The sequence below is a fragment of the Gymnodraco acuticeps genome, unplaced genomic scaffold, assembly GCF_902827175.1.
Source record: "Gymnodraco acuticeps unplaced genomic scaffold, fGymAcu1.1, whole genome shotgun sequence".
Classification (NCBI taxonomy): domain Eukaryota; kingdom Metazoa; phylum Chordata; class Actinopteri; order Perciformes; family Bathydraconidae; genus Gymnodraco; species Gymnodraco acuticeps.
Genome location: NW_022992344.1, coordinates 168,762 through 196,031, shown reverse-complemented (window position 1 = coordinate 196,031; position 27,270 = coordinate 168,762). Strand labels below are relative to the sequence as shown.

The 27,270-nt window shown below is 43.9% G+C and overlaps 1 protein-coding gene across 1 annotated transcript; it reads left to right on the top strand.

Annotated features, from left to right (window-relative positions):
- Positions 1-14,495: 14,495 nt before the first annotated feature.
- Positions 14,496-24,872, top strand: LOC117541540. Its single transcript, XM_034208734.1, has 12 exons — positions 14,496-14,539; positions 20,562-20,591; positions 21,083-21,287; positions 21,592-21,811; positions 21,902-22,187; positions 22,276-22,369; positions 22,492-22,568; positions 22,660-22,840; positions 23,329-23,577; positions 23,704-23,875; positions 23,990-24,138; positions 24,367-24,872. Exons 6-12 carry the CDS (start codon positions 22,288-22,290, stop codon positions 24,612-24,614), a joined length of 1,158 nt encoding a protein of 385 aa, XP_034064625.1. The 5' UTR covers positions 14,496-14,539; positions 20,562-20,591; positions 21,083-21,287; positions 21,592-21,811; positions 21,902-22,187; positions 22,276-22,287; the 3' UTR covers positions 24,615-24,872.
- The last annotated feature ends 2,398 nt before the right edge of the window (positions 24,873-27,270 follow it).

Below are 27,270 nucleotides of genomic sequence, written 5' to 3'. Positions count from 1 at the left end.
CATCACCAGTCAGTGACTCCCAGTTATGTGGCAAAAAGCATGATGGAAACTGTATTCATGTTCTGAATCAGTAAATTGAGTGGAAGAAGCTAGCACCGTCTAAATTAAGATGTTGAATCAGACGCATTGATGGTGTCTTGTTCAAATGTTTTTAATAGGGATGAGGAAGAGGAAGAACGCACATTAATAATAATAATACATTACATTTATAAAGCGCTTTTCCTGGTGCTCAAGCGCTTATTACATTAGTGTTGGAGAGGTGCTGAACATGGTGGAAATATATGTGTGAAGGAACGTAGTCATTTCATCTTAGACATAATGTTAGGATCTGTCTGTGTTGTTGTTTTGTCTTGTCTTTTTCTATCTTTGGGTTTCCTGTTTTATTTTGTAAAGTGTTCACCCCCGTTTCCTGCCTGTTGCTTTTTGTCTGTTTTCCCTCCGTGATTACCCGATTGTGTTCACCTGGTGCCTCTGTGTTTTCTCCTACCTCCTCACCTGTCTCGTGTTTGTTTGATTAGTCCTGGGTGTAATTAAGTTCTGGTTTTTCCATCTGTCTTTGTCGGTTCGTCTTGTGTTTTGAGTAATTCTGCGGTGAGTGTTCTGTTCTGTGTCTAGATATTGTAGCCTTGAAATAAAGGAATTATTTTTGTCACTTAAGTCTGCATTTGGGTCCTGTTTCCTACACAAACCGTGACAGAACGAACCGACCAGAAATTGACCCAGCAGATGATCCATTTGAGGTGGAGCTACAGCATTTTTCCTTTTGTTTGGCTTGCTGCTGTGATTGGTGGAGTGGAGCGTCCAGTGTTCGGCAGAGGGAGGCCGCTCTGGTAGAGGCGCACCGGTTGGCTATGGAGAAACCAGACTTGGTGAAGTTCTTGCCTGGCTGGATTTTGAACTTCCTCTGGGTGTGTGATTTCCAGCCTGCTGACTACAAACGTCTCGGTGTGGTCCGTCTGGAGTCAGCCAGTGCTTCTGCCCCAGTTCCTGCTCCTGTCCAGGAGTCGTTTTCTGGAACTCGTCTGGCTTATGGAGGTCCACGGAGCTTTCCGGCGGCTGCTAAGAGAAGGAGGCGCAAAGCCAAGCTAGCAGCCAAGCCTCCATGCTCCAGTACCGGCCCACGCAGCTTTGCGTCCATACTGGATTACCTGGCTTACACAGCCAGGGTCCAGGCTTCCGCGCCGGCCCATTCAGCCATGTTTCCGGCTCCAGAACCGGACCTTACAGCCATGATTCCGGCTCCAGAACCGGACCTTACAGCCATGTTTCCGGCTCCAAAACCGGACCTTACAGCCATGTTTCCGGCTCCAGAACCGGACCTTACAGCCATGATTCTGGCTTCAATTCCGACCCCCGCAGCCATGGTTCCGGCCCCAGCAGCCATGGTTCCGGCTGCAGTACCGGCCCCGGAAGCCATGGGCTCGACTCCAGTTTCGGCTACAGGGCTGGCTCCCCAGCCGACGCCAGCTCCCCGAGTCTTGTCGGCGTACCGGGCCGACTCCAGCACCTCGTCTTCTGCTGGCTCCCCAGCCGACGCCAGCTCCCCGAGTCTTGTCGGCGTACCGGCCGACTCCAGCACCTCGTCTCCTGCTGGCTCCCCAGCCGACGCGAGATCCCCGAGTCTTGTCGGCGTACCGGCCGACTCCAGCACCTCGTCTCCTGCTGGCTCCCCAGACGACGCCAGCTCCCCGTGTCCTGTCGGCGTACCGACCGACTCAAGTCCCCTCTCAAGTTCCTACCCGAGTCCGCTCTCCAGTTCCTACCCGAGTCCCCTCTCCAGTTCCTACCCGAGTCCCCTCTCAAGTCCCCTTCTCGGGTCCCCTCTCGAGTCCCCTCTCTAGTCCCCTCTCCAGTTCCTACCCGAGTCCCCTCTCAAGTCCCCCTCTCGGGTCCCCTCTCGGGTCCCCTCTCGAGTCCCCTCTCTAGTCCCCTCTCCAGTCTCCTCTCAAATCCCTTCTCGAGTCCCCTCTCCAGTCTCCTCTCAAATCCCTTCTCGAGTCCCCTCTCGAGTCCCCTCTCCAGTTCCCTCTCGAGTCCCCTCTCCAGTTCCCTCTCGAGTTCCCTCCTCTAGTCCCTCCTTTAGTCCCTCCTCTAGTCCCTCCTTTAGTCCCTCCTTTAGTCCCTGCTCTAGTCCCCTCTCTAGTCCCTCCTCGAGTCCCCTCTCTAGTTTCCCTCGCGAGTCCCCACTCGAGTTCCCTTCTCTAGTCCCCTCTCTAGTTCTCCTCTCGAGTCCCCTCTCGAGTTCCCCCTTGGTTCCCCTCTCGAGTCTCCTCTCGAGTCCCCCTCTCGAGTCACATCTCGAGTTCCCCCTTGGTTCCCCTCTCGAGTCTCCTCTCGAGTCCCCTCTCGAGTCACGTCTCAAGTCCCTACCCAATGTCCTGGTCCGTTGGAGGTTCCGCTGGGGGTCCTGCCAACTCCATGTCCTGTCCCGTTGGAGGCCCCGTCGACTACTCCTCTGCCGGGGATCCTACCAATCGTATGTCTGTCCCGTTGGAGGTCCCGCCGTCTACTCTCCTGCCGGGGGGTCCTGCCAACCCTTTGTCCTGTGCCGTTGGAGGCCCCACCGACTACTCTCCTGCCGGGGGTCCTGCCAACTCTTTGTCCTGTCTCGTTGAAGGTCCCGCCGTCTACTCTCCTGCCGGGGGTCCTGCCAACCGTTTGTCCTGTGCCGTTGGAGGCCCCGCCGACTACTCTCCTGCCGGGGGTCCTGCCAACCCTTTGTCCTGTGCCGTTGGTGGCCCCGCCGACTGCTCTCCTGCCGGGGGTCCTGCAAATCCCGTGTCCTGGTCCTCTTCCGTGGGGGATCCTGCCGAGGCCTGTCCCACCAGCTCCGACACGGATCCTGCCCGGTCTCCGGCACTGTCCCGTCAGCGCCTTCCTGCCCGGCCTCCGGAGCTGTCTGGTCTTCACCCTCAAGCCCGGCCCTCTGAGAGCCGCAGTCTTCGCCCTCGAGCCCGGCCCCCTGAGAGCCGCGGTCTTCACCCTCGAGCCCGGCCCCCTGAGAGCCGCGGTCTTCGCCCTCGGGCCCGGTCCACTGACTCTTCCTGCCGTTGCCTTCGCCCTCGGGCCCGGCCCCCTGACTCTTCCTGCCGCTGCCTTCGCCCCTCCATGGTCCCCATTTTGGACTCTGCCTTGCCCCCGGGCCGTCCGCCCGAGACCCCTTCCTGGTATTCCTCACTAGCCGTGCCCTGGGCTTCAGCCCAAGCCCGTCCTCCAGACACCCTCCACCCACCCTGGTGGCTTAGTGATGCGTCCTCCTCCGGACACCCTCCCCCCACCCTGCTTAATGGTTTTGGACTTTTGTAGTTTTGTTTTGGGACGTCTGGGATCCGTTCCTTGATGGGAGGTGGTTACTGTTAGGATCTGTCTGTGTTGTTGTTTTGGTCTTGTCTTTTTCTATCTTTGGGTTTCCGGTTTTATTTTGTAAACTGTTAACCAACCCGTTTCCTGCCTGATTGCCTTTCTGTCTGGTTCTTCCTCCTGGTTACCACCCGATGTGGTCTCACTCTGGTGCCGCTGTGTTTTCTCCTACCTTCCTCACTGTTTTGTTTGATTAGTCCCTGGTGTATTTAAGTTCTGGTTTTCCCTCTGTCTGTCTTGTGTTTTGAGTAATTCTGCGGTGAGTGTTTCTGTGTCTAGATATTTGTAGCCTTGAAATAAAGGAATTATTTTTGTCACTTAAGTCTGCATTTGGGTCCTGTTTCCTACACAAACCGTGACACATAATGCAAATGGTGTTCCAACATGGCAGTGTTGTTCAGGATATTGCTTAAAAATATAATTAACTGAATATATGCCGAAGACTCTCAATTAGATCAGCATGATGAAAACCCTTTAAATTAAAAAAAACCTTATGTTAGCTAGTGCTGGACAGGAACTAAGAACATTAACTCAAGTACTATACTCAAGTAAAATGTTAACATAGTGTTGTCATGGAAAACAGAGTAGGGTGGAACCAAATGAAGGACATGGAAACACTTCACAGAAAATAATTCTAACTACAGGTCTGCCAGTCAGAACAGGCAAAACAGATCAGAACTTCCCAATGAAAGACATACAGAGGCCAAGACTGAAATACAATCAGAACTATCACATAGACAAGACACAGCTGGTGAGGGCAGGCAAACAGAAAAAAAAGGTTAGCAGATGAAAATAATCAAGCCGAGGCAGACAATCACACGGGTGGGAAAACACAAAGACAGGAAGTAAAAGGTGACATAAAACAAGGTTGCGTTCCAATAGTCCATTTAGCTTAGGAACCTTCCTAACGGAGTGAAATGACCCGGAAGTACGTCAGTGGCAGCCATGATAAGTGCCGTTCCAATTCTCTAAATGAAAGGAAAGGAGGTTTCAAACTTCCTTTATGACCTCCTTTAGCTTAGGAACCACTGGACCTCCCTTACTGAAAGGAGAGGAGAAAATGCTGCCCCACAATGCCTTGCAGCCGCAGCATTTGCCGTCACACAACAGTCAACAAACGATTATGACGGAGAAATTATATCATGAAAGTTACGGTGCTTATTAAGCATTTTAATACGTATGTGGTAAGTTGCCAAAGTGCTTTGTTCTGAACGTTCATCAGTATTATAATCAAAAAGAGAAATATGAACGTTAGTTTTTTACTGAAATGATCAAATAAAGTCAACATTTCACAGTCTTTACTGAGCTGTGTGGTGTTTTTTCAACTTTTAAAAGATGTTTGAATGGTGATATACACAGTGATAGATGTTAAGGACTAACGTTTATAATAAATACATTTGTATTGATTTTAAGATCTTTTCATAGTTCATACAATCATACGTATTGGGATCATTTGTATTAATGTGGACCGGAGGGAGAGGGTGACGAGCATAAGTTTCACTTTCCTTTTTTATTTCAATTCCAACTTTGGTCATGAAGAATATGTTTCTCTGTTGTCCACGTTCTTAAAGCATAAAACAACAGCATCAGAGCATGGTGCAGAGTCTCTAGATGAGTTTACAGTAGCCCCTCGTTCTTATTAAACATCCATGTTGTAGTCCGCTGTATAGAAAAGTGTAGTTTCCATAGTTTCCCCACAGCAGCAGACGCACATTCATGACGTCCGCTGGCGCATCATAAACACGTCGGATAGTGAAAGTGCATTCGGATTCTCTAAAGTACCGCGGTCTCTTCTCCTAAGTCCTTTTGAATTCTCCTATCCACTATTCCTTAACCCCGTGACGTTTCACTCAGAGGTCAAGGAATAGGAGATAGGGTTAGAATTTAGGAGCTGATTTTTGGATTATCGGAACGCAACCAGGGGAAGATAACGTTTCAAATGAAAACAGGAAACACAAAAACCATCATGATCATGACAGCTTACTTGACTTGAGTATTTCCAAATACTGCTACTTTATACCTTTACTCAACCTCTGATAAAACCAAATAATAAACATTATTATTATTGGTAAAGATCACATTTGATCCCCTATTAAAATGTGCTATCCAAGCTAACCAACAGCATAACATCAGGCTCCTCTTTTACCAGCTTCAAAATTAAAATGAACACATTGATCCATCAATAACTATAATCCTATATTCTAAAGTATATACAGTAACTTTGAAATGGGCCATTGTCTAGAAATTAGTGCTTTTACTAGTACTTGAAGTTATGATGCTGATACGCTATATAATAAAACCTCAGTAAATTGTTGAACGCTGGACTTCCTGAATTCAGATAACATGGTAAAAGATAATATGGTAAAAGATAACATGGTAAAAGATAGTGAATATTTGCTACACCCAGGGAATTGTTTAATTGGCAACAAACACACCGACAAAACATCTTTAGAACTTTATTGGCTATTTTTGCTGTAGAATAACCTTGCTGATTTGCAACAAAATTCTGTCAAAACAACAGTCATCCCATAAGCGTTAATTATCTATTATCGAAATTCAGCACACAACCATATAATACAGATGTTGTTCAAATGCTAACAGCTATTTACAGAAGCTATGAAAAAAGCTAACAATGCTAAATCAAATCAGAAGGTTTGTTCATACTGTATGAATCCACAAAATGTTCACAGGCACGTTTCACATGACTTTAATGATGATTTTGTGGAAGGGTTGCATTGAGAAAAACCTGGTTTTCAAGGTTCATTGGCACAGTAGTACTGTTTAACAGATTGTGTGTGTGTGTGTGTGTGTGTGTTGTGTGTGTGTGTGTGTGTGTGTGTGTGTGTGTGTGTGTGTGTGTGTGTGTGTGTGTGTGTGTGTGTGTGTGTGTGTGTGTGTGTGTGTGTGTGTGTGTGTGTGTGTGTACCCTACATAGATTCAGCACCATTGTTATACGTCTGTTCTATTTTATTCAAGAGTTTTGACCTTCTGTTCAAAGATTTAAAAAATGGCTGAGTGGAGCCCACAGCCTGACAGCATACGAGTGTTCAATGAACCATGATGCATATTTAACAGGATCCACTCGCCTGCAACACCCCTGCTATAAACCACACTCTGGTCGGGCCCTTCAGTCACTCTCAGTTGCAGGTCTGAGTGTACAGACAGCCTGGATTATACGCACCATTGTACAATCCGCAGCATATCAGACACTGCTACTAATGATAATGAAGGACGAAGCACTCCTGTCTCCCTCTGTCTCCTTTTTTCAAGCCCCTTGCCTAATACTCTTTTAACTTGCAAACGTTCTTGTCACAACATATTACCCCAGATCACCCCAGGAGTTTTTTTTAGAATTATTCACTCTGAAGTTTTAACAAACCCCATGCAGGAGTTCTTCTTTGTTTTTGTATAATTCATGTCATGTATTTGCTAGCATTGACTGTCAATAACTGTGTAATTTTTGCACCAAAGTCACCAAGACTATGAGGATTTGTTGTAAAAAATACTTTGTGTTGGGGGTCTAGGTAAGATAGAAAAGAAAGCAACTGAAATATAAAACACCAACGTTGAGTTCGCCAAGTTTTTTTCTGAGGGAAAATACTGTAAGTGTTTCATCACAACTTGAATTAGTGTGAAGCAAGTTACATTTGTTCTGTCTTCATGCCAACAATGTCACAAACCATATCATATATTATTGGCTCAACTGAATCTGGTTTGCTTCTTTTCTGTTAAACCTCGTACAGAGTTTGGATAATATTAGTCGAGTAATGTACCTTCCTTGGAAGTTCCAACATGAATTTGGTGCTTGTTCACATCGACCAAAGAATGCATTTACAGTAGGAAGGATCTTGGAGAGTTTGAGTTTTGATATGGGACAAGGTATAGTATGGTAAACTGTAAATATTGTTGTCTGGTGCAGACACAAGAGGAATGGACATCCTGGGCAATTCCCTGCTGATCTGGCATCATTTCCATTCCCAGAACTTCCTGCCAGCCTCTCCAGATGGCGAAATGTGGAATGTCTAGTTTAAAGCAAGACCAATGTCAATACAGGAAATTGAAGCACTGACAACACCTTTGTGATTTAAGAATATCTACATAAGAGTGTCAAATAATTCAAACACCCTATAACAATTAACCACAGGTTGCACAACACTCTTAATAATAATCGCTGAAAATGGCCACAGACTGCTTCATCACATCTTTGTGCTTGCAGATTATACAACAGATACAGTAAATACGGTTAGGAGCCGGAGGGGATCATGGTTGTCACACTGGAGAAACAACATGGACTGCAAACGTTCGCAGCATTAACGTTTGTGCGTCAGGGTTAATCATGATATCTGTTGTAGAACAAAGAACCAGGCACCAACAGTTCCTCCTTTGATTCTTTTACGATACATTTATTCAATCATACTGTTCAATAAGTGGCAGCAAAGTGCTTGCAGAGAATAAAACCTAGCCTAGTGTGCTAATGTCAAAAGTGTCAGCCAGTGGGTCTATCAACTAGAAAGGACATGTCTTTACCAACATTAAAAGGAATAACATCTATTAGCTTTACAAAAATGTTTTCCTTTTTCTTACAATTGGAAATTAAATGAAGCTCGATCATTTTAAAACTTTGAAATGTCAATAGTACATAACAATCGGAGAACACTCACATTAGTACTATGACACAGTAAAAAACATAATATATAGCTCTTCAATTCATTGGAGAATTTGACATGACATGAAGGCGCAGTATTTCTATTATTAACCCACATCTAGAGGCTTACAAATGTTATTAAACATGCTAGCAGTGGATATCATCCCAGTGACAGAATCCAATCGAAGGGATCCAAATCCTACATGATTGAGAGCAATAGATCAGTCGTTTTTTATTATTCATTTCTCAAGATGACTGATTTCACTTTTCATTTGATTCAATAATTCATACTAATATGCTCTTTATGCTCTGATTTTTGGGCTTTTATCCCAAAATGTTTGTTGAAGCTAATGGTTTTCCTAAGCGATTTGTTTGCCACAGTTGCAGTGGCAAATATTATAGTTTATTGAAAGAATATCAGATAATTTGTGCCTTATTTTTTTCGTTCTTTATAGCAATAATCTGTGTAGCTATGATTGATATGAATCACCCATAAACCCTATAATCTGCCGGCAAGACATTTACAACTATGCATCTATAACTGGCTTAGCTTTGTGCAATCAGTTAGGCATGCTAGCACAGTCTCATCTGATCACAGTGCACCACAAACACCCTTGCATTTCATTCTGGATATCAAACCAATCCCATGCACAGATTATGCAATCAATGAATATTGCATCTTAGTCAGTGAAGTAGATAAGATCCTTAGGCGTGGACCGTGATAAGGGCCGTCAGTTATGTAAATATACAGTAAAGACTTTGGCGCTCTTCACAAATGTCAGAACATGTTGCTCTCAGAAACTGTCCGTGATGAAAGGACCCTGTCATGGTGGCTTTAAATGAGGCGGCTTGCTGATGTCACTTGCCTGTATTGGCACTGACCCTGAGCACACCAAGTCCCATGGTGTGATCCACTTCAATTAGCTAATTGCTGTTGGTGGTAATTCACTTCGCTGTGTCACTAGAGAAGCACATAATATTGATACGGTTAAATTAGTAGGCCAACCTCATTACAACTACAAACGGGACAATAATGACAGTGTATGATAGGCTTCATTGAGTGTATTTTTAAGTACTCAAAGATGCAATGGTGAGACTTTTTTAAGCACCAAACTCCAAAGAAGAGTTCATGGGTCGTTTGATAGGACTACATCATTTCAAATTAATTATGAAGTAATGTACTGTTAGGGTTAGTTACATGTAGGTAGCAGTTCAGAGGTCTGGAACCAGGCAACTAACTAACCCTAACCAGGCAAGTTGGGAGAGTGCATGCTGATCTAAACTGTATAATTTAAAGCTTTGCCTTTGGTTGTACGATATGTGGTCCAACCACGTCTAAAGGCAAGGTTGTACAAATATTGTGCAAATCCAACACACTCGGATTCAAAATGGATGCTTTCATGGCGAGAGTTCTACACAAAGTAACTACAAATCCGGAAAATGCAAAAACACTTTTTGTTAGAAAAATATACTTGTCACCACCTTGAGCTTCAATAACAGGATACATGTATTTATTATCCTTGCAAGAATGGAAGTAGTCATCACATACAGCATATGGAACAACTAGTTCCTGAACAGTGTCCTTCACATGCTTATATACAAGAGAGGGTGTTACACAAGATGCAGGAATACCGGTTAAAAGCAGTATACAAAGTTTTGTTCAGATTAGCTAAAACCCACGTCAGAAATGATCATGCTTGTCATCAGACCCGGCGGCAGACATACGTCTCTGGGCGGGCATTTGATTTACCAGGGCGGGCCCACCCCGAAACTTACATATCCCGGGAAATCTGAATTGTCAACCAGGGGGGGAGGCTCGCGTGAATTGTTGTTACGGAAAGAGAGGGGTTTTAGGTTGCCATAACATAAGGCTGTTGACGGTCTTATTATAGGCTACATCTATTGGTTGGTTTTGTGGCACATTTGTAACGCTGTGCCAACTTGGGCAAGCACGCAGGCAAACTTGAGGAGCGCACACAGGGTGGAGAGGTGGAGTGAGGTTGAGCGATGGAGAGAAAGGGAGAGAGAGATTGAGCGAGGCAGAGAGGGTGTGCAGCGGTCTGCTTGCGCACAAAGCAGTTTGTGAGAGAGCCGGCTTGAGAGTCAATTTCTCTTCAAAATATAATTGATTGCCAGCCTCCCTTGTCCCTGGCTGGCTTGCTAGCTTGTTGGTAACGTAACTGATGTCTTCTAATGTGCCTGCATCTGGCGCTGAGTTGCCATATTCCTTTCATGAACCACTTCCTGATATCCATTGTTGCAGATAAATATAAATGATAATAGCCAAACTAACCTAGCAAGAGTAAACTGACAGGCTGCTGTGCCGCATCTCACTCAAAAACCCACACGACTCAACTCAGCGAAAAACCAGTCTCGCGCGCAGCCTTTCATTCAGAATTTCATTGCAAAATAAAACAATTATATTAAACTAATCTTTCAACATAGTTTAAAATAAATATTAGGACAAAGCCCTACAAATAACAATAAACATAATAATAAAACAATTAAAATGTTGTATTCAGCCCTGATTAAAACAGCAGGCCCAAATCCTGGATGGGCGGGCCATCTCCCCCAGCTTCTCCTTTTAAAGTCCCCAGCTGAATGTCATTAGGACACCTGCGGGAGGCGGAGCCAGGGGCGGACCAGGTGTACCTGCGCAGCAGAGAGACAGAGAAAAGCAACACAAGCACGTAACACCCCCACCCCCAAAGCTGATCCTTTGCCACTCCAGTTTATCATTGTAACTCAATTTTCAAAATGACTCTGTTAATAATTTTGCAAACGATGTCATCACTATCACTGAAGTGAGCCATCATGAACGAACTTATGCTAATCATAAATCTATCGATCATAAATCTATCGATTAGATTTATGATTCGAAAATAATAAAAGTATGGTAGACATGTGGATATTATCCGGCTGAACAAAACGTGCATTTATCAAACAGGTTCGTTTTCCACAGATCTTATTTCAAGCTATTTTCCAAAATTCTATGGAGAAATCCTATTGCTCTTTTGTCGAGGGAATCCGAGCGCAGCTTACTTCCGGGCTTTAGGATGCGTCACTGCACCACTTGCATAGGCTGTGTTTCAATTCAGGGGTTGCATACTTCGAAGGGTGCATTCGTAGACCGCACACGTCACTTCCGCCGAAAGAAGGCTGTCCCAATTTTTTTTAAAAGACGAGACTCCTCTGATGCGGCTTTCACACCAGCGCTTTTCCCTTTCTAGCTCCGAGCGGGAGCTTTTCTGGTTCAGCTCCGGTTTCCCTTTTCTGCTCCCGCTCTGTTCACACCGCCCAGCACCCGACTGGTGCTGCCGCTGCTGCGTCATGACGTCATCGTTTACATCGCTGATTTGCTCCCCAACGGCATTACGGCACTCACAACAACAACAACTGCGTCGGGTCGATGATCGTGTTGCTTTTAATCACATGAAGCCAGATTAAATTGAATAACGACTTCTCCAACCTTATACTTTGCTCCAGAGTGCCGTGGTTCATTGTTTATTAATGTGTTTCTGCAGCATTTACCGACCACTGCAGTGTTGGCTGCTCTTCCACGGGAGTTTATTCTCCTCCGTTAGCTCCCGGTTAGCTCACACTGCTGCAGCAGCTCTAAGTATTCACTGTCCGACTCACACAAGCAGCTGATACATATCCCCAGTTCCCCTTAGCCTAAGTGAATGTGTGTCAGTCTGAATTGACGCTGTTTGGTATCACAACGCTGTTATGAAAGTTTCTCTGGTATAAAATGGGTGATGTTAGCATAGCAACCGAAGCTAAACTGACTACTTGCTATTGCTATCCTGTTGTGGCATAAACCGTTTTCTACACGCACATTTTACCGGCGTATTTTTATTATGATTCTACTTGTGATAGTCGGACACGACAACCTGTGCAGCCCATGTATTGATTCCATCCGATAGCTGCTATAATACAAAACAAAACGTCTGCCTCTCTCCACAATGATCAATAACAATGAACGGATGGTCAAAGTAAGGTACAAATAAACAGAATCACACGAAGCCTGGTTAGTGTTGCCTGACTTTATAAAGTGTGTTTATAAGCACTACTGCTTGTAGGCAGGCATGACAGTCGACCCATGTTCAGGGGAGGAGGGTTTAGTTTCCTGCACGCCTCGACGTAAGAGAGACGTAAGCGACGCCACCTCTTAGCTCCGAAGCTCTTGCCTCTAGACCAGGGGTGGCCAACCAATCAGAGGTAAAGAGCCAATCATTTTACTGTGTTACTGCAAAGAGCCACATCATACACACATGCTGGGTGTATGTCCCGACCTCTCTCTCTCCTTCTCTCTTTTGCACTCAGCCTTTCTGTGTGCCCCGACCTCTCTCTCACACATACAAAATGAAAATCTAAAAATGAACAATAATTGACACACACACACACACACACACACACACACACACACACACTCAAAGACACACCCTCCCATAGAGACACACACCCTCTCACATACAGAAACATATACCTCTGCTCAGCCAGATTTCCTATAAATGTCACAGTGCATGATATTGACAGAAATTGACTTAAACCTCTCCTACCAGTATTAAGACCAGAGGCCAGTTATTGTCAATCATTAATATTGTGTCTCACACACAAACTCTCAGTTAAAAACATTTGAAAAAAGTAGTTATCTTACTATGCATGTTGCCTCTTTGAAACGTGCAGAGGATGTGGAAGGGGCTCAAATGCATGAAAGAGCATCATTTAATAAAAATATGCCTGGCCTTTATTCTGCCTGTATCTCACACGCACATTCATGACCGTCATTTAAAAATAAATGTAAATAAATGACGTGTATTTTAGTTAATTCTCCTCACATGACATCTCAACTTTTACCTAACCCTCTAACTGACAGAAGCTCTGCTGACAGAGATGCACTTTCTCTCTTTTTTATTTTTTTACCGCGAATCACCAAATTTGTGAGTCCTTCTGTGCCAGTAGCCAGCTTTCCGGGAGCAGGCCTTCTCACATATACCACTGCAAATTGTTACCATTTTGATTTGACAACATTATATTGAGTTATTACGGTTTTATCAGAGTTATATTTCTGCCAATCAAAAGCAGATCTCTCCCTTCACTGTCACATCGCGAGTGCAGTAAAGCCCGCCTCCAGTACTGCAGGATCTGCATTCTGATTGGCGAAAGCACTTCTTTGTGTGTTGTTAACCCTTTGTGAACTGGGATACATATGCGTAAAAAAACAAAACACAATTACAATTCGATATGAATTGAGGAGCCGCATGAGACTGGGCAAAGAGCCGCATGCGGCTCGAGAGCCGCGGGTTGGCCACTCCTGCTCTAGACCGACAATTTTTTTGGAGCTGGAAGTGAACCCGATTCCGGAGCTAAGAGCCGGCGCCGCTGCGGTGTGAACAGGAAAAACCGGCGCTTTTCAGGCTCCAGCTCCGAGCCGGAGCTGAAAAAGCGCTGGTGTGAAAGGGGCATGAATGCGGCCTACTTTTCCCCAATTTGAAGGATACATCTGATATACACTCCGTGGCCTACCATATCCCAGGGTGCAATGCGCGCAGGGAAGAGGGAGTTTTTTTCAAATGAAATGGCTTCAGGTCTCCCCAGCAGAGTGGATTTAAAAGCAGCCGCAAGCGGAGGAATCACTAATAAATGTGAGTATTGGGTTTTAACTTACTTTAAATTAACTGACGTCACACACGTCAAACCCAAGGGGCATTAAAACGTACATTTTCGTTCAATAATACGGATAAATATGTGACGCTAACTAGCTAGCTGGACGTACTGCACTGTTGTTTACACTTGTTTTTTAATTCAATTCAGAAGTTTACTAAAGTCATACAGAGATCTTGGCTCTGTTATAGATAAGTTATACTTTATATTACATGAACAGACCAAAGTGAAAACATTTAGACCGGTATAGCCTACAGTGCGGTGGGATTTATAAAATGCTACGCTGACGTCTACTGTTAGCTTTATTTATTTCTCTGACATGTTCCAATGTTTTACTGTTTTATTAAACTTTGGGACAAAATTACAACCTTTTTATTCAGCTCATGCTGCTTTGAGGTAGGGCTAAAAGAAAAGCCTATTTTAAATATTTTCCACCAGATTTGATCATCTTTTATTTAGGTTAAAGTTTATTTAATTGATCCTAATCCCATAATAATAAGACAATCAAAAATAGACAGCAGCCTTTTGCTTGATGTTAGTTTGTGCTGTCAAAGGGATGCACGTGTGACTGTCATTTCATCTCTTTAGTTTTTAAAAAACCAGAACAGTACATCATTTAAAATGATCCCTTAAGGATTGTTTGTCTGAAATGCTTAGTTACATTTTGCAATAATACTTCTGCAACCCTGTGTCTAATATGATTAATTCACTTTTTCTTTTTCTTTTGTTTTTCTCTGTAATTAGGACAATTCTGGAGAAATGGATCTGCTGGAGAAGGACCCCTAATCTGAAAAGTGCACAGCGGATCATCAGGACAGAGCTGCCATCCACCTGGACCCCCCGAGGTGCTGGAGAAAGGACCTGGAGGTGCTGACCTGGTGTCAGTGGGACATCATCTGGGCAGGTTTAGGGGAAGAAGGAGAATATAAACTGTTATAATCACAGCTATTACAATTAGAACACTAATATTGTTAACAATCAATCTATACAACATGCTTTTGTTCCTTTAAAAAACATATTGTTTTATTAGTACAGAAAAATTAAGACTTATTTTAAATATGAAATAATATGATTAAATTACATCAGCTATATATAATTTACTTGTTAACTTACTAATGTAACATTACTGGGGGCTAAAGGAACAGCTTCATCTTATTTACCTGGCCATGGTTCTCTTTATTTAATCTCCGACGGTGATCTCCAAAAAATTTAAAAGTAAAGTTTCTGGATCCTTTTCAGCTAATTTGCTAGCAGGCTGCTGGAGCAGCGCAACCGAACAGCGCGTATCACGTGACGTAAATACGAAGCGCTCCGCTCGACCGTCTCATTTCGTAGGGCCGCTCGGTCCAGCCTACGCGGTCTCGTCTGGCCGCATCCTGCGTCGACCGCGTCGGCTGCGTACCCCCGAAGCAGGGTTCGAGTACGTGGGAGCCAATGGGAGCTGAGCTCCCATAAGGAGGTGCCTGAGCTCCCACGGAGCCCAATGAAATCAAACATCTGTGGGGGTCGCTAATATACATTACCAACAACCATTATTTTGATCACAAATAATGCATTTTTCAATGTAATGAGTATTATTTACGTTAACAAGGTAAATAGGCAAACAAAACAATGTTTTCCAAAAGAACTACGCATCGTATTCTCTCTTTAATGACAATATGCCTGCACTTCACCTCTAAGGTGCGCAATAAAATATTGCGCAATCTATGCCTGTGAGGCTGTGAACGTGCTGCGCGCAGCCCGTAGAATTAACCGTTATATCAACATACATTCAAATATATTTACAAGATACACACATACTACGAGTACCGTAGGCTAGCAGACGAGTACTTATGGCCGCCCAAAAAAAAGGCCACTGCTGCCGATGGGGTCTACAAGCCTGGCTAGTTTTGGTTTTCTCACAAAGAAACAAAAAACAGCTTTTGACAAACCAAAATGCACCTGCTAGCGTGACAGCTAGCACTAACCTTGCAGCTACGGAGGATGCTGTCTTTGCTAGCGGACCTGATGCTGTTGAATGTGGACCACCTGCACACACGAAGAAAGTTCCGAAGCGGAGCGGCATGAGAGGCAGGAGGTACTGCTACAGAAGGACTGCCACTTAACTGGGGATACAATCAGTGGAGATCCTGGAAAGAAAGAAACACCCTGGCTGTTTTCAAAGGAGAGTGGTCTTGGATGCCTCGTCTGTAAGGAAGCCAAGACTCTTACTTTCGGAGAAAAAATATGGAACGCATTTGGCGGATGCCTGGATCAATGGGACTGTGAGTAGCCCTGTGCAGAAGCAGTTGCGGAATTTTTTTTACATACACCGCGACTCTATTGCTCATAAACGAGCTGTTGAAATAGCGGAGCTCAAACTAAAACAAGTGCTTCCGAAGAAAGTTGCAGAACTCAGCTCCAGCCTGTTTAATGAGACAGCTAGTTCGTTCAGGGCAGCCTATACTTTCGCTAAAGAAAGGTTGCCTTATACAAAATTGAAACCCATTATGCAACTTAATGAGATGAATGGTGCGACAGTCGGCCCTGCTCACAGATCCGATCATTCATGTGCCCAGATTGTGGAGCACATTGCACAAGAGATGAAAAATAAATGTATTTCTAATATCAAATCACTTGATTCCCGTATTAGTCTAACGCTAGACGAAAGCTAGACGAAAGCACAATTCATGGACGCGCATACATGATTATTTATGTCAGGTGCGATGTCACTGGGAATGGAGATATGGACAATGTGTATTTTGACATTGTTGAACTGGACCAGGGCACTGATGCAGAGTCGCTGTGTAGCGCACTGAAAAACAGCCTCCAGGCGGGGGGAATGGATGAAGAGTTTCTTCGTAAAAACCTAATTAGCATAGCCACAGACGGTGCTGCCGTGCTAACCGGGAGACAGAATGGACTCATAGCCAGGCTGAAAAAGGATTTCCCTCGTCTTCAGGCAGTTCATTGTCTAGCTCATCGTTTGGGATTAGCGGTGAATGATTCATTGAAGGCTGTGGCAGGCTGTAATCATTTAGAGTTTTTCCTCGCTAAACTCTATTCTCTTTACCACCAGTCCACGAAAAACGCCAGGGAGTTAGAGGAAGCGGCTGCGGAACTGAACATGCAGATTCTGAAAATCGGACAAGTCTTTACAATTAGATGGGTTTTCCAGCAGTTACAACACTGTCAAAGCTGTGCTGAAGGACTTCCCAGTGTTAGCACAATCACTTTAAAATCTGCTAGTGAAGATGGCTCACGTTCCGGTGCAGAGAAAGCCAAGTACACTGGTTTACTAAAGCATCTGACATCCACTGGATTCCTCACTGATTTAGCGACAATGAAAGACGTGTTACGTGAATTACAAAGTCTCTCCCTGAAACTACAGAAACGCGACACGTCCCTGGTTGATGCAAGCCGCTACATACATCAGACGATCGAGGTGCTTCTCTGCCATGAAGGACAACGATGGGAAAAACTGAACTAAAAGTCAAAGCGGGCATAACAAGCGGCCAGTTCAAAGGGGTTGATATTAGAGAAACTCAACCTAAAGTAAAGAAGTCCCAATTTGACCAGTCAATCCTTGATAATCTCACCAGGCGTCTCCCCGATAGTGAGCTGGTAACTATGTTGAAGCCTCTGGATCAGCACTTCTGGCCAAAAGAGAGGACAGAGCTTGTTCTGTTTGGCGAAAGGGAGGTGGGGAAGTTTGCTAAACTTCTCGGAGAGTCCGCAACTGAAGCTGTCAGTGAGTTCAGAGACCGGAAACTTCAACAACAAGGCAAGGAACATCAGGGTAAAACCTTGAAAAGAATGATAGTGGCGAGCAACACTGTTTCTTCCGACAATCTGCAGAGTGCGAGAGGGGCTTTTCGGCATGCAATGACACCGACTGCAAGACCAGGAACCGGCTGCGAGCCAGAAGCCTCAACGCATTGTTGTTTGTGGACTTAAATGGGCCTCCTATCAACAAATTTGACCCTTTCCCATTCATCCAATCGTGGATAAATAAAGGACATCGGACTTCCACATCATGGGTTCCAGGACCGCGACCACAGCCTGCTGAAAACAGACCACTTTGGGCTATTTTATCTGCGTAAAGGTGCGTGTGTGTCTGTGTGTGTGTGTGTGTGTTTGTTGGACCACGTAAAGCGAAATCAGTCTCTCTCTCTCGTTTTATCTGTGAGAGCTAATTTTTGTATTTTCTTTAATTTGTATAGCTCTTACGTTATTATTGATTGTGTACGAGTTCATGTGTTTGAGCATGCGCAGTCTGTCCTGAAGTTGTGGAGAGAGAGTAAAACCTAATAAACGGAGGCGCTGTTTGTGACGCTCCACAAGTACAGAGTTCCTGAGTTTTTGTGATTTTGTAATTATCTTTGAAGCCCTAACACATCAGACACTAATTGTATACTCTCAAGGGTGTGCAATATATACCATCAGTTGGAGTCTGCACCTCCAAGGTGCGCAATACATTATTGCGCAATCTATGCCTGTGTGCGTGCGCGCGTGCAGGCGCAGGCATGCGTTAGTTTTAAAGACCCCCATAGAGCTCAGTTTATAACTCGAACCCTGCCCCGAAGGATACAACCCCTGAATTGAAACACGGCCATAGACTTCACAGCGGGCGGAACTTGTCATAAAGTCCGCGAAAATAAAGCCCGCCCATTTAGAGGGAAGATATGATTGGTCAATTGTATCTGTCATCTGACATTACTCTCTCGTTGAGTTACTATAGCGGGCCCTCTGTGAATCTACAGAGGGACCAACAAGCCCTCCCGTCTTCACATAACTCGCAGAGACTGCATTTAACCCTTCACATTCCAACAGAAACTGAACAGGCAGATTCGAAGGACTTATTTATTTGGAAATGTTATTTTAAATACAATTGAATCAAGTCATTTTGGTAAAACTAATGAAAAATTGAACACCAAAAAAATATTATTTTTTAGAATATCTTACGGCCCGTCTACACTACAGGCATCGAAAAATGCTTTCAACGCTTCGCCCATTCACTTGAATGGGGTGACGTAGAAGATTTTGAATCTTCGCCGAACTGCATTGTGGGGAGCGGAGCATGGCTTTGCAAGCATCGTGAGTATCAAAAGTTGAGCAATGTTCAACTTTTGATGCTCCCGATGCTTTCGAAGCTGGCATCAGCCAATCAAATCCCGTTTATTGCAAATCCCGCCAGTACAAGCGCTAGCCAATCAAACCGCATGCAAGCTGGGAGAGCCAGACCGCAGTTCATTTCCTCATATTCCAAAACGAGAAATTACTGGTAAGCAAATAACCTACTTTTTACCGGGATACAAACCGGAGGAACCAGGCATGGAGGGAGGTAGCAGAGACAGTGGGTGAAACTGGTAGGTTTTCGCCTGTTTGGGGAGTTTATATCCAGTTTACTTCGTTTTAACATTGCTATTGCTTTGTATGTCGGGGGCGGGAGATTCATGTGATTGGTTGTTGGTCGCGTTGCTCGCAAAAAATCGGCAAGCTTCAGACACGCCCAGCTTCAAGATTTGTTGATGCCTGTAGTGTAGACGGGCCGTTAGGCCTTCACAGAGGGCCCTGACGGCTCGCCACTGCATTTGTGTAATCATGTAAACTATAAGTATTTTTTCTTTGTTTTAACAGAGAGCCTTTTCTTATCAAGCTCCACATTTGTGGACTTAGTCTCAGTCTGTGTTCGGGCGGCAGACACCCTATCCGTTTTTAAGAGTGCGCTTAAGACCTTCCTTTTTGATAAAGCTTATAGTTAGGGCTGATTAGATTCAGCCCCTAGTTTTGCTGATAAAGGCTTAGTTTGTCGGGGGACATCTTACTTCTTCCTTCTCTCTGTCTATACCTGTGTACTCTCATGTTCCGATTAATCCAGCTTCCCCAAATGTCTTTCTTTTTGGTGTCTATATACGCCGGGATCCGGAGTCATGGATGATCCTGCGGTCCTGTGTCCTGCATCGCGAGCCCTGGATCTTGAGTCGTGGCTGTGGTCCTGGATCATAGGTAGCTGACATCTCTCAGTGGATGTCTGCTCACCACCTCAAGCTCAACCTTGACAAGACTGAGCTGCTCTTCCTCCCGGGAAAAGATTGTCCCACTCTTGACCTAACAATCAACATCGGCACCTCAGTTGTTTCCCCGACTCAGACTGCAAGGAATCTGGGTGTGACCCTAGATAACAACCTGTCCTTCACTGCAAACATCGCTGCTACAACCCGTTGCTGCAGATACACGCTTTACAACATCAGGAAGATACGTCCCCAGCTGACTCAGAAAGCGACTCAGGTTCTGGTCCAGGCTCTCGTCATCTCACGCCTAGACTACTGCAACTCCCTCCTGGCTGGTCTACCTGCATGTGCCATCCGACCTCTGCAGCTCATCCAGAATGCAGCGGCTCGTCTGGTCTTCAACCTTCCTAAATTCTCCCACACCACTCCGCTCCTCCGCTCCCTTCACTGGCTTCCGGTAACTGCTAGAATCCACTTCAAGACACTGGTACTTGCTTACCATGCTGCGAATGGATCTGGCCCTTCCTACATCCAGGACATGGTTAAACCGTACACCCCAGCGCGTGCACTACGCTCTGCATCAGCCAAACGACTCGTTGCGCCCTCGCTGCGAGGGGGACCCAAGTTCCCATCGGCGAAAAACACGTGGGTTTGCTGTCCTGGCTCCAAGATGGTGGAATGAGCTCCCCATTGACATCAGGAACGGCAGATAGCTTGCACATCTTCCGGCGCAAACTGAAAACTCATCTCTTTCGACTCCACTTCGAGCGTTAGAACTATTAACGAAGCACTTTTATACTAATAAAGGACTGGCTTACCTAAAGCCAGTTGAGTAGCACTTGAAATGTTTGGCTCTATGAAACCTGATGTACTTATATGATTCTGTTTTCTTCAAGGTTGTGTCTTCCTGGTCGAATGTACTTATTGTAAGTCGCTTTGGATAAAAGCGTCAGCTAAATGCAATGTAATGTAATGTAATGTAATAGGTCCTGGATGGATATCCTCGTGGATTCATCTTCCTATTATACACACATGCATTCCCAAACATTTGGACTACCTATGTTGCAAATGTATTATCTTTTCAATTTACACACTTACATGTATCTCATAGCAGGAGAATGTCTGCAAACACACACGAAATACTCATAGACAGTATACTCCGGGTGATTTAACCGTACGGTCAGTAATTACAGTTGCCGTTCGTGTATTCTACCGAGCTACCATTAATAAGCTAAGCTAGAAGCTCTAACATAGAGATGTTATGAAAAACATTGTTTTCATGCCAGCTACAATGAATGACCGAACGTAGCAGACTATCTGTAGAACATTGTAATTGTAAAAGTGTTGCTTTTATGAAATTGACTGTTTTCCTCGGATACAAAATTAATTGTATGAATACTATGTGTATCTTTCTTAGAGTACTTCACAGCAGGAACACAATACCAACTGCTCCAGTACAGTCGGATGTCAAACAGACCGTCCACAGACTGTTTGTGTGGGAACTCAGAGGGTTGAGACACGGTCTGTGGGAACACAGACAGTGGAATGTAAAGTGTCCGCCATTTCTGTTGCTACACAGTTGGCCCGGGGAACACTGAAATCGGCACACGTGAGAAGCAAAGGTAGACTATAACACTGACAAATCACAGATACATTACCTTAATTGTGCTTTTATTACATGTACAGCACTTGGGCTCGACCAAAAATCTTTTTTAAATGTGCTCTATAAATAAAACCTTATTTGATATTATTGTATATCACAGAAATACTGTTATGTTGACTACAATAAATACAGTGCTGTTTGTAGTTTGTACATTTTTCATGAATAAATCTGTCAGATGTACACAAGTTGTTGGCCTTTTACAATGTATTAGTGTCTTATCTAATGTACATAGTATTTATGCACTTTTCCCTTTTTATTAACAGGCATCCAGGCCACGGTGTCTTTCAAAAGTGTTGGCATTAAAACTTCCACCTACACAGAAATCCCCTTGTCCTCTACACCAATAAAGAGCCCAGGATTGGGACCTAGCAAGAGACCTCGACTAGAGTTGGAGCAGGAACAAGGAGAGACTTCGATTGAATTTGAAGAGACTCTGGATTCGAGTTACCACCCTGATGATACTGTAGAAGAATCTGACGTATCGTAAGTTTGGTATATTTGGTACACATTACTATTACTGTTGTTCAGAGTTGACATCTAACATGTATTGTTAATTTTGTTTCGTTACATTAGACTTCAGACACGATCCACGCACAGTGGATACATTGTACATACAAAGTACATTGTGTTTGAAAGCTGCCCCGGACAGCTGTTTGAAAAATGTCCGTTTTGTAAGACAGACTGTGATGTCCAAAAACGAAAAAATGGGACTTTTGTGGCGTTCAAACAGCGTTGTCCAAACTGCACTTACTTCAGACAATGGGAGAGCCAGCCCATCATTGGAAGTACCCCGGTTGGCAACTTACAATTATCTGCTGCTACATACTTCACTGGTGCTTCCTTCTTCCAACTAAAAAAGGTATTTTACCATCTTACATCCATAGCATATGAAAAATGACAGAAGCGGACTTTTCAAATACTTGTCCTGTTTTTCTATTTATTCATAGATATGCAGAGCCATGCAGCTGAAGATTTTCCAGCAACTACACCACCAGGGGGGAAAGGTCACAGTTGCAGGAGATATGAGAGCAGACTCTCCAGGTAAGCAGAAACAGACAAGACAATCTAGTGCCAGAGTTACTGGTATATATTACAATTCATCTACTTATCCATTGAAATTCTGTTGAAAAGTCTTGAAACCTCCTGTATTATATTTTCTTCAGGCCACTCAGCTAAGTTTGGGAGCTACACACTAATGCACCTGGGAAGCAACACCATTGTGGACTTCCAGCTTGTTCAGGTGGGATTATCTTTCTGGGTGTAATTTTAGGCGTGCTGGCTGTTGATGCATGCTTCAGTGTATTTATGCCCTATTTCTTATTCACCAACAGAGCAATGAAGTAGGTGGTAGTTACCACATGGAAAAGGAGGGACTCAAAAGATGCCTAGATCATCTGGAGTCAAACGATTTGGCGGTAGAGTACATTGTGACTGACCGTCATCCACAGATCCAGAAGTTTCTGAGGGAACGCAACATAGAACAATTCTATGATGTCTGGCACTTTGAAAAAGGTATTTATCCATATGTGTTGTAATGAAAGAATACCAAATCAGAGACACTGTCCTTTTTAGCAGCAGACATGACATCATGTCTGGATAGATACATGAATGATATCCCCCTATATGTCCCTCTAATCTGGTCTTTCCTCTGTTATTGTAAACTGTCTGGCAGACCACTTGATCACAGCACCTTTTGTCATTGTAAATTACATTTCACTCACTAATCTTAGGATAATGGGAGTACTCTTTAGGATGGGAATTTACAGTGATGCATATATGAATATGTATGGCTGTTTCCTGGCTATAAAATGTTTTCAGACATAAGGGTGACGCCCTGACCATTGTCATGCAATTATCATATGGATGTTATGGTTGTAATTAACATGCTGTGCTTACCCTTCTGTCTGCCACCCTCTTTCCACCACACCCTTGAATATTGTCCATCACAGCACATCATTTACACACTATTGCTTGAATATTCACATGCGTTTTCTTATCAGGTTTGTCCAAGAAACTTGTGAAACTTTCACAGAACAAGGACTGCAAGTTGTTGAAGAGGTGGCTGCAGAGCATAAAAAACCATGTGTACTGGAGTGCGACGAGCACAACCTCGGGGCCGGAGAAGGTGGCAAGGTGGACGTCAGTGGTCAACCACCTACAAAACATCCACGTGCATGACGACCCCCTATTCCCCAAGTGTGAACATCCTGAAAGAGCCACAACGGATGAAAATAAATGGCTAAAACCTGGTAAGTTCAATATTTATAAAAAAATTGCAAATAACAAGTGAAACATTTAAAAACACTTCACTTCCTTCATAAGGATAAGTTGTAATGTTCTAATGGGCTGTTGATGTTTTTGTAATTTTACTCAAGATTCAATAACACTCCACAAAGTTGAGAAAATACTCAACAACAAGAGAGTTCTCAAAGATGTGCAAAAGCTAAGCCATCACTACCAGACCTCATCCCTGGAGTCGTTCCACAGCTTGATTCTGCGTTTTGCCCCCAAAAATGTGGTTTTTCCCTTCATGGGAATGTTGTGCAGGTAATACACTGTATAATTTATTCAGTAGCATCTTATAACACAGTGACTGTTTAGTGGCATGAGGGTTTTATTCTGTCAAAACACAAAGTCTTATTTTATTTTGCTATTCTATAGGTTGTGTCTAGCAGCCATGCATCACAATGAGAATGCTGACCGTGAGCAAGCCACAACAGCTGCAGGACTACCTGTGTACAGATTGGCCTATCCAAAATCAAGGAGGGGAGAATGCACCGCAAAGCCTGTAAAGAAGGAGCCTACATACAGTAAGTTGTCAACATTTTTTTTATTACAAACATAAATTACATTTTAAATTATTATAGCACAAAGTACCAAAGAACTGGCCAGATCTATGGAGAACCGGGATGACTGCAACAGACGATAGAGGGCTAGAGAGATAGCCACACTGAATTATCTGTACAATGAAAGAATAAAAGAGAAATGAATAAGTGTATACAAATAATTAATTATTATATGAATGTTATATTTTTCAGTGTACGTGGGTGAGCTGATGAGGCTGGTGTTTGAAGAAGTCTTTGAGGACCCAACACCCTTTGTGGAGGAGATGAATAAAATCAACATCCCAAAGGACCTGTCCACTCAATTTGACAGGCCCTCAAAGGAGGAAGTGGTAGCCCGCCATGTCTCACGTTTTAGTCTAGGGGTGGTCGGAAGCCCACGTACTGTCCAGCCAGATCAGGGAACTCCTGGCGTATCCGGCGGACCACACACGACGGGATGACCACTCTGATTCCTCGTCCCAAAAAGCCCCAGCACCAGCTTACGAAGCTGCGATAGGCCAGATGCCTAAAACGCCTATAAGAGGAGGAATGGATGATAACATATATGTGCTGTCCTGTTTTTCACCCTTACCCTCTGGCTGCTTGAACAACTGAATTTCCCCACAGGGATTAATAAAGGTCCATCTTATCTCATACAGTGTATATATACACATGATCAATTTGTACATTTATCAAAATAAAGTTTGATGGAACTACTTGATAGCCTTTCTTCCCTGAATTATTTGCTCCTAGATCATTCATATATAGCAAACCATTATTTGATTTTTCATTTATTTTTATTTTATTTATTTATTTTAGTTTATTATAGCTAAAAATAACTGGCTCTTCTTAAGTTCTACGCCTCAAAGGTCCATAATCAAACCGATAAATATTGTGGAGATTCTGCAGGGTGTAGGGATTGAGGCAGTTTGGTTCTAGTCCGGGGTGGTCAACCATGCACACAATGGGTTCTGGGACTTGGTGCATTCGTGTTAAAACCTATAGGAGGATAAGATATTTGTAACATAATACGTTTAGCAATTAAATCCAACTATGGCGAGGTTTACAAAATAAACATTCAATTACTATAGAATAAATAAAAGGGCATATAGTCTATTGACTTGACAAGTATGTATGGTGTATATAATGTTGTGTGCTACTGTTGGTGTTTTTGTATTTGTTGTGGTGACACCCTGTTTTGACCATAATTCACCTTTGGTATAGTGTTGCCACACGGACCCTTTAGTGTGTGCTCTTAGGTTTAGCTTGTCATTCCTAGCTTGTCAGACAGAGCAGACATGTATTTTACCTGATTCTAAACACACCGCCCATCCCTTTCATCGGCACTACACTGTCACCTTTCTAATCTCCCTGCAACAGAGGTTTTCCACCTCGGTAGGCATTACTGCGCAGTTTCCACACGTGCACCTAAATAACAACAGTTGGAAAGTTTGGTTAGTCAGCGGACACACTTGTTACTGTGATGTAGATAAATGATGAAGTTCTAACATTACATCTGAAATATAGCAGCTATACAAAATTAAAACGTTCCACTGTGAAACCGCCTGCTGTATTCTTGTTTGGGACGGTGGATCAGGTCCATCACGGTTGATTGAATTGATTGATTGATTGATTGAAAAGTTTATTAACAGCTTGTATATTGGGTACAGTACAGTACAGCTCAAAACATACAATTGTTAAGGGGATGCAGACCAGAGAAAGACTTTCGTCTTGTTTACATCAGGGTCCCCCATTTCCAATTCATCATGTCATTTAAGACATATAAGACATATTTGACATACAGATGGCTTATTTACAATTTACATACAGGTGGTTTTTTTACATACAGATTGCTTGTTTACAATTTTCATTTTAGATTTCGTTCTAATACATCCTAACCGGACATTTAAGACATACCAAGTCTACAGATATACAGTTAGTAACAGAGTCTAAAATGCGAGTATATACATAGATGGGGGGGGGGGGGGAGCTGTCCATTGAACGACAGGTTGAGATTTGTACCATTACCGGGGCCAGTTTTGCAATGCTCTCCCCCGAAGGTGCTCTTTAAGAGAGGTTTTGAAGGTAAGTATAGTTTTACTTTCCTTTACAGTTGTGGGAAGAGCGTTCCACCTTGATGTGGCATAATTGCGAAACGTGTATTCCCCCTTTTTTGTGCCAAATCTGGGTTTCACATGATTTGTGGAGCTCCCTCTGGTGTTATGATCATGGTATTCCTTGACCTTTGGGAATAATTTTGACATGTACATGGGTACCATAGAGGTGTAGTGGATCTTGTAGACCAGGCCCATTGCAAGTAGCTGTACTCTGTCGTCTACTCTAAGCCATCCTAGGTTGTCAAAGTGGGCAGAGGTGAGGTGGGTTCTAGATGAAAGGTCAAGCAGTAGTCTGACCAGTTTATTTTGCGATGTTTGAAGTTTTATTTTTAGCGCCTTGGAGGTGCTATGGTACCATGACGTGCAAGCATAGTCATAGTACCCTTGAATGAGTGCTCCTGCCAGAGTTTTCAGGGTGTTTTTGTTTACCAGAGAGGAGATCCGGTATAGGAATCTAGTTCTTTGATTGACTTTTTTATTACATTGGATGCCAATTTGTCACAGGAGAGGTTTGCCTCAAGAATAGAAACTAGGTATGTAATTTTTGTGACAATAATGTCGCCCACTGCAACTGAGAAGTCGTCGGATTTGCTGACGACTTCCGACGTCCGTTTCACTCTCAGGGTCGGACTCCGGTTCGTACATATATGGCTTTACTGACGCCATTTCATTTCTGCTACTCCGCTCAGAGCCGAAAAAACACCATGGGCTAAGTACCCGCTAAACCACTTTACGGCAGATGTCAACAGGGGCAGAGCCTCTCTGGTGGTTGACAAATCAGAACAGAGGGGCCGAGCTGACCAATCGGAGCACACTGGGCTCACAGGGAGGGGGGGCAAGAGCTGCAACGAGCCGTTTAGTGGAGAGACTAGGCTTGTTTGAGACACATTGCGGCTCGCCTCGAAAGTAGACGAGAGTAGCCGATCGCAGCCGGGGGAGGTGTCAAAAAGCTCGTCTTAAGTCGGACAGCTCGGAGTCGGAGTCGGCTTGACTGGCTGGG